This window comes from Erpetoichthys calabaricus, chromosome 2 (genome assembly GCF_900747795.2).
Source record: "Erpetoichthys calabaricus chromosome 2, fErpCal1.3, whole genome shotgun sequence".
Classification (NCBI taxonomy): Eukaryota; Metazoa; Chordata; class Cladistia; order Polypteriformes; family Polypteridae; genus Erpetoichthys; species Erpetoichthys calabaricus.
Window position 1 is genome coordinate 108,728,323 of NC_041395.2, and position 8,543 is coordinate 108,736,865.

The window sequence follows — 8,543 nt, forward strand, 5'->3', positions numbered from 1 at the left end:
AAGGGGTGGGGATAGACCTGGTAAACTGACGAATAGCCTTTTGTATTGTCATTAATGGAAAGGAGACTGCCGATTAATCTTTACTAAAGTTCTGAAGGGAAATAAATAAACGACGATCCCCAAACACCGCATTTGTACAACACAATTTGTATACAGTACAATAGACGGAGCATGACGTGTTTAATTTCGGGATTTTTTAAATACGAATTTTTGTATGCTGATTAGAGTGGGTTCATATATGACGCTGTGCAAAACTGTAGAATGATGAAATGGTGTTTTGTGTTCCTCTTTCCATGGCGATGATTTTAATTTAGTGTATGGAAAAACTGGTTATCAAAGAACCAACTGAACTGGGGTGGCATGGTAACGCAGTTGTCGGCGCTGCTTCTTCATTAATTCGGATCTCTTGCTTTATATCCCACAGCCGGTCAAGAAGCTTCTTGCCTCTCATGACCATTCACTGATTAGAACGTTACGACTGAATCAGTTAATAACAAGAAACCTGTTATCAGCAACGGAATGAATTATATAAATGTTCAGGAGCTTTGACATCATATGATTTTATTTTGATGAGTATATGCCGAGGTTGTCGTTCATTAAACTAATAATTCCACAAGTAGGTAATTTGGGGAATATTTAAAAAAAAAACATTCACGATATATGCCTGGTTTAGAACTAGTTTCTGAGGTAATGACATTTAATAAAATACCTTTAATTCTTAAAAATAAAGGTGCCCGAGAGGTTCTTCATAGCGATGCCATAGGGGAACCATTTTTAGTTCCCAAAAGACCCAGCTACTTGAAGGTTCCAGAAAGAACCTTTATGTATTCGTAAGAAGCTTCATAAATCATGAATACTTGGTAACAGATTTGTGAAACACCAATGGCCCGTGATTTTTAAAGAACTCCTGCTGCTTACAATAACACGGGCTAAATCCAGGTTTGATTAATCTGTTAAAGTCCTGCAAGAAAGCGCAAAGAACCCATCCCAGAATTAAATGGTGCTTTGTCAAGCAATGGTTCTTAAAGGAACCACACAACCCAGTAAACAACCATTATTTTTAAGAGTATACTCAAAGGACGATTAAGTAAAATGACAAAGCTTAATTTTATACTTTCATAATACCTTTACTCGCTCTTAACGCGCTGGATCATTGTCATTAATCATTAAACCACTAAGAACGTTAATATTTGACTGGTAAAAATGATAACGCTCATTCTGTCTTTGATAGCAAGCATTTGTACAGTTCTCAGGTCGCGCAAGCAAAACATCCAGAAGAGCAAGATGACTGAAGCCCAAGGATGTTAACACGTCTAATTAATACGTTATTTCAAAGTCTCAAAACACGGATAAAGGACTCGTTCAGTTTCTGACCCCGCTTATTCCAAACCAGGGTTTTAAATTTCAGTAGCCCGTCCTTTTAAGATCAGGTGTAAAGAACGAGCCAATCCAGGACAAGACACTTGTTCCCTGAGTGTTGTACAAGCTGGTTGTTTACATGAAACAAGACGTTTAACCCACATTCTTTTTTTCACAACCAACCTTCCTCTTTTGAAAAACAATCCCGCAGTGAATTAGGAATTGTAGGCTACACGCGTTTAGAGCATATGTACTTCTGCTCGGGGATATGAAACTGTGCTTCTGCGTTCCGTAAAACGGTGTCTAGACACAACATTGAGAATGAAACATATTTGGTAAAAGCTTGTTTGTGTGAAAACATTTGTTTTGCTTGCCCTTTCACTAACATAAGTTAGATAATCGGCCTTGTTTGTACAGTACCGCACTCTTCTTTCGTCCATTTACTTAGCCCATGTACTTTTAGGTTCCCGGAATCTACAGAGAGACGCTCAGGCTACAAGCTCCTCCCATCCAGATCGTTTTTCTTACTGAGCTTTCTTTTGCCTAAATGTAAACGCCACACTACCATCTTGAGCTTTCTCATGATACTGTATTTATATAAATACATTTGCCTCATAGTCCTGCAATTCTCTCCACCTTGTAAACGAGCCCTAAGGCGTCTATGACCAGACCACTGGGGCTCAGATAGAAGATGATTTTTCGTGGGCTTGCCTCCTGTAGCGGAGTGTGCATCTTCTGGAGTGAAAAGGCTTCATTGCCGGTCTACAAGCAGACAAATTTTAACAAATGAGTGGAACAGATTGCACACAGTCATGCTACAGTTCATTAAATCAATACTCATCTCTACCAAATTTCATTGAAACGCAAAGCAAACGCTGTCGGGTTCTTTTGAATTCACCGAATGAATTAATAAACAAGTGAATAAGAGGACTCGTTAAACAAGGAGCTCCACTGAAGACGGGAACGAGCCTCATTAAAAGTCGGAATTGAAGGATAACCTTCAGATGCTGGACTGAGATTGCCACCCCACCAGATTAGAGCCCAGGGGAATAATGTACGAATGTAACGTGTAACGAAAATCTCGCCCCGCCCCCAAGGTAGTGGCGATCAGAACGCGGTCGAATGGAAGATGTCTGTCATTCTTTTTCCGTTGCAAAAATAAGTGGAAGCAAGGTTGTTATGGCATGGTCCCCACAGTGAGAAGCTCTTTGACCGCAATGAGAACTGTGCCTTGGGGTTAAAATACATTTTTGACTTAATGTGCTTTTCGGAAGATACCCTGAATATTGACGGCCGACGTAGACTAACATGGAGTTTAACTAAATATAGAAGGAGTAGTGGGATCTTTTAGATTTACTGGAAACTTGCTGCGCGAAGAATAAAAGGAGAGTGTGTTTAATTGAGTGTATAATGGAAACCCATTTATTTCCAGTTTGACTGCCTGTATGTACAACATCTGTTCTCCATCTGCCAACGCGAATCTGCCTTTTTTCCTTTCATATTTCAGTATCCACACACTGTGCTTGGTTTACTTTAGAAAAAAATTGCCGTCTGTACATGCACTACCCTTGGCTGTGTCTGACCTCCATGAATGGCGGGGTCTCACCCTGTCATTTTTATCATTCATCCCATGCTGCGGGTCTGCTGACTCTGTTTCATAATGTGTGTGGCGTACTCCTTATGGAAAACCCTAAGGCTCAGTAACCATAAATTTCAACCATAATCCGCAAAAAACAAATTCAGGTAATGATTCCATAATCCGTTTAAGCAAAGGTGTAAACGGGGCTCCTAAAATGAGATCAACCGCACTGCATAGTCGACACCTTTTGCTTTAGTTACAGTCAATCAAGTTCTTTAAGTCTGAGGTCATAGATCCAATCAACCAGCAGCTCCGCTCCAGCAAGTACAGTATAATGATCTTTCCGATGAACAGAGGTTGTGCCCGCCCGCACAGCCTTTTCCTTTTTTAGCCTGCCTACCCCTTCAAGTCAACTGAATCCGCGTAACGCGGTTTCACGATGGTGGGAAGTCGACGGCTGTTCTATAACAGCATTGGTCCCAAAGGTTGAATTAAGGCTGAATAGGAATTGTACTGCATTATTTACTCACTTCGGGGCAGTTTAGAGCCGCCAGTTAACCGGAAACGGAGTACAGTAGGGAAACATGCCATTTTAAAAGCTTAGTTTGGGAGTTTTAGGTTGAGTACGTCATGCGCCTATAGTATTTAATGTAATTTTGTTTATACACATTTTCAATTGCAATTCTTGAATTTGTCGGACTAGTTTTACTACGCATTCATCTGAAAAACATTCTCATGTCTCTTTGGGTTTAATGGAGAATGTGTGCCTATACAACCGCTCAGGTTCAGGCTCCGTTTACCACTGTTTAAAGAAGAGGTCTGTAGATTTGCAGCTGTAGATGGAAGTCTGTGTGAATCTTGTGATAGTGACAGCTCCTGGCTGCAGGGGTCAGTAAAATGTCGGACAGAATTCTAATTCTTGATTGGAAATCTGCTGCAAGGGTCAGTGAGCTGCCAAGATTTCTTCAGACACAGCTGAAAATAAATAAATAAAGTGCATTCAGACCGGGACAGGTGACTCGGAGCCTCTTCATCTTATCTCTTCAACGCTTTATGGGATCTCCAAACGTACACATTTCACTGGCGCCAAATATGGTGCTGATCTTAAAACAGCCTGACTAGCAATGTTTTAAGAAAGTTTGCACTGTTCTTTTGTATTACTTAATGATTTTTATTTGAAAGGCCTGTTATTTGATCAATAAACACCTTAGAAACCTCTGATGGTCTGTGGACATTAGAGGTTATGATTGTACGTGAGTGCCTCGGCATATGGCCTGGGAAGAGTAGGAGAGTAGGTCCGCCGTGTGGATTGGGACGGGCTCGGTTATTCTCATCTAACAACCTTCTCTCTGAAACCGATTTTCGGGCGATAGTTAATGGAGTATAATCAACATTTTGCCAAACCCCGACTAATCACTTACCGAACATTTGGGAATGCTGCACATTCTACAAAACCAACACAATTATATCATACAAAAAAGCTGTTTTCAGAATGAATGAATAGAAATAATCTGTGGTAAACCGAAAGCCGCGGGCTTTATTTATTTGTTATGAAACGTTTTATACAAAGGCTCTCTATCCTTTTCATCGGTCTAATATTTAAAGTACCATCATATATTCTGTAAACACCTGGAGACATTGATTCTTAAAAGCTGCGCCTGCTTGAAAGCTGTCACAGTAAGAGCAGCGGGTTGTGTTGCCCTGAACGATTAGTCACACACCTTTTGTACGTCTCGTATCGAGCTGCACTGCACGGCCGCTGATGTGACAGACAGTGCTGACAGTGAGCGCGTGAGGCGACAGGGACGACGCTCCAGTAGTCTAACATCATAGAGAGGAGTGAGGAGCTGGCCATGTAGGGGTGTCTCAATGCAGTGAGTGTGTGTGTGTGTGTGCGCGCACGCAATAATATTGCGTGTCTGAGTACTGTACAAATTAAGGTTCCCTTGCCAATTATTACTGAGCCTAACTGGAAGCTGTCATTTAGCATGACTCTGTCTGTCAGTATTCCCTACACATCTTGACAGTTTTAATACCATAAAATTAAATCAAGGCCTCCAATCCATTATCAGCAGATGATACAAGAACGTAATCTTCAGGATATGGCTTTGGACTCCGACGGCTGTTTGCCATGGAAACAGTGCCATATGGAACTAACCAATACCGTACGCCTGGCCCCAAGATACAAGGCACGTTAACTTTTTTTGAGTCCGTCCTATAATTGGCTGACTAGACCTTCCAGTTTGTGCAATTACCCACACAATTCAAAGACCTTTAAAACACAAGACTGAAGCCCATAGTGCATAGGACAGCATTGCTATACCAGCGTGCTTTGATTCTGCTTCAGCCTTGTGTGACGTTTGCATGCCCAGTTGTAGGAGTCCAAGTATGATTCCTCCACCATGCAGAAACTGGATGTGTGGGTGTAACACAAGATCTGCATGTATCATCTTCTGGACATGAGACCTGGAAGGCAATGTCTAATTTGTGCTTTTTTAAATTGGTGTGAATTCATTGAGCCAATAATTGGGGAAATGAGAAGTTTCATGATGACAGAAAGCCACTTGGACCATTTGGGATTGGCGTAATGAGAGCTGCTGCTTCAAACGAATCCTTCAGTTCTGGTGGAGCGACTATACCTCCCCAAGGCAGAAGGGGAGGAGGGAGGGAGCAAAAACGCCGGGGCCTGCAGACTGTGAATAGGAATAGCAGGCCGCGTTCCTGGGTGTGACAGTTTGCGAATCTTTAGGTATGGATAAAGGCGCCATTATCATCAGGGACAGATGAGTGTGTGCAGTGAAAATAGATAAGAAAGCGCTATCTGATCTGGGGAGAATAAGGAATATGAGAGAATTAACTCCCTTCTGCCTATCACTTTTAGTGTCCTCCAGTGGACATATAAGCAATGGAAGTGTCTAAATAAGCCGTCCATGCAGTGAAATAATCTGTGGAGAGAGGTAGAATCACGGCAACCCCTGGAGAGGAGTAAGTGTCTGTAAATATGACTAATAGACCTAGAATTCCTATAAATTTATATATTCGTTTATATCTTTGGCCACGAGAGCAGTAGTGGAAAGCAATGGTCACCCTCGACTCTCCATCGAGGCATCAGTATATGATTTTAATAACCTGCAATCAGATCATATTGAGCACAAATGTGTACACAGAATTTAAGTGCGTAGTCTTTGTTTGTGTCCTTTTAAAAAGGGCATCGCGTACAAACAACGGGCTGCTTTATTCTGTATACTATTTAGCCAAAGCTTTAAACTAAAGTGAGAACAGTCTTTAAATTGACCAATTCATGACGATCAATTATTAGATGACGCCCCTTAACGTGAAATGAGCCGTGAAAACGCAGGAGATAGAGCATTATTTTTATATTACTTTAAATATCGGTCATCAATTTTGTCGCGAAGATTCATGGAGATGTGCCGCGTGAAGTGGCAATTTCATTGTAAAACAGCATCTCAGGTTCGATGTTCTTTGAGGCTTCGTGATTCATTGTTATTATGGTAATAGACTCATTTCACAAGGTGCAGAAACTTGGCCCTGTACCACAAAAATACCGTAGCCTTCCTTGAAAGACGCTATAGTGACTCAGGAAAGGGAAAATACTTAAGGTGGTTAATAACCGGGCAAGCAACAAAGGTAAAAAAATCGACGACTCCAGGTCACCTAGTAAATTAAGGGGGGGGGGGGGGGGCATGTCTGTCATACCTCTTGAAAGACTCTCATTTAGCTCATAGTGCAGACTGAGATTTAATTTACTATTTCCATCGATCCTCTTCGGGAAATCGCCTTTAGTTTTAAATGAGACGTGGGGGGGGGTTGCGTATTAAAAAAGTTTAAATGGAAATAAGGACCTGCACATAACATAAATCGTAATACCGTAGTCGCGATAGGAGCAGACCCGGACGGGACGCCGGTCCAGTGGCGGGCACACCAGCCCAGCGACCTCACGTCAGGGTGGACACTCGCAATGACACGGGGAATTTGGAGAACTAAACACTGAATTCACCTCACTAGAGAGTCCAAGCGCTGGAAGGCTACGTCGCGACTCGCAGTACCATGAAAATAGAGTTCGACGGACGCGGGACTTATTTTATATTGGCATTATGAAGGTTTGAATTATGACAAAACATAGCACTAAGAGAAACAGTTATGGTTTGGGATGGCAACACCGCACCCGAAAGCGCTTGGCAGAGTGCTGACACGGATCGAGTCATTTGTGTTAAATTGGGCGGCACGGATCAGCTTGTTAGAGTTTAATTGTGCGGCGCAGATCTCCACTTACTTTTGATGAATGTGGATGGCAGGGCTTAATTATGTGTGCCATGGATCGGCATTTTGGCACTGCATTAAACAACTTCGAGTCTCAACAAAACACCAAGAAAGTGTGGAGGAGCGAGGCTTTATCTGTTAAAAAGCTTTACGTGTCCTTCGGTACTCTTCGGGTGTCGATGCTCACTTTGCCATGAACAATTGCCCAGCTTCGTTTTGTTTATGGTGGTAATTCACATCCCATCTTTTTCCGCCTTTGACTCCCAGTCCCTTATTATTATTATTATTTTGCCAAGTCGACACCACTTATCCCGACTAGCGTGACTGATATGCCACCTAAATCTGGACCTGAGCTAAATGTACTTACCAGATCGGGTAAAAGGTTCCAGTTCTCCCACTCCGGGACTTGTTAGGTTGCAGCCCCCCATGGATTCTCTTATCACGAGTTCTCAGTCAGAGACAGGCGCCTCATTTCGAGTAATCCTTTTGTTTCTCCAAGTTACCTGTCCGTTCTCCTCGGAGATGATCCGTCTTCTGCAGAACACATCCAGTGAATAAGCCCAGTGTAGTGATGTAATACAAAAAGAGCCAATCATCCGGGAGATGTGCCAGCGTCCCACAGCAAGCCGTCCAGTTCCAGTGATGAATGGGTTAAGTACTAATGGTGGGGTGGACTGGGAGGGGGCCCTCGACAAAGTCTCTGAATAACGATGCTCAGTGCTTTGGATCGGATTTATCGCACCTCTTGCAGAATACACTGAAGGAGAGAAATGTGCGCATCCCTGCTGTTGAAATTGAAGAAGCGCGCGTCATCATCCGAGCCGAGGTCGCTGGTGAAATGGTAACACTCAGAGGCAGGTGCTGCCAGAAAAGGAGGCGAGGGCACTGAAGCTGTTAGCACGTTTCGCGCATTTGCCGCCCATGCAGTTTGGAAGGTCAGTGCAGAGGCTCGTTATAGCGGTAGGATCAGAACATGCTTCGGGAGTCAGACTGAAAATTCTGAAATAATCAACCATCTCAGAAGTCAGAGTTTAGATGTTGAGATCAACGATCGCCTCCAGAACTGAAGTTCAGAGTTCAAGATGCCCATTAGATATCGCTAGGTTAACAGTGCTCCTCTCAAGAAGTCGCTGTGCATACAACGTGAGAGCAGCGCCTTATTATGTAACTCGGGTGATTACTAAGTTTGCAGGAGTCTAGAGCGCACCTCGGTAGTTAGGTCGCCATAAATCAGTTGAATAACGGCTTTAAACAGCACTTTCCTTGGGGGATAATGTGCAGCCAGTGATGCAACTAACAGCCATGGCAGCTTGTAGGTAAGAAA

At 42.8% G+C, this 8,543-nt stretch overlaps 1 protein-coding gene across 1 annotated transcript in view; it reads right to left on the reverse strand.

The window, feature by feature from the left end:
- Positions 1-8,323, reverse strand: part of chrm4a (cholinergic receptor, muscarinic 4a) — a 23,950-nt gene extending 15,627 nt beyond the window's left edge. Inside the window, exon 1 of the mRNA XM_028794328.2 lies at positions 7,587-8,323. Coding sequence (XP_028650161.1) covers positions 7,587-7,647 — 61 coding nt within the window. The 5' untranslated portion in view covers positions 7,648-8,323. The remainder of the gene's footprint in view (positions 1-7,586) is intronic.
- Positions 8,324-8,543: the final 220 nt, after the last annotated feature.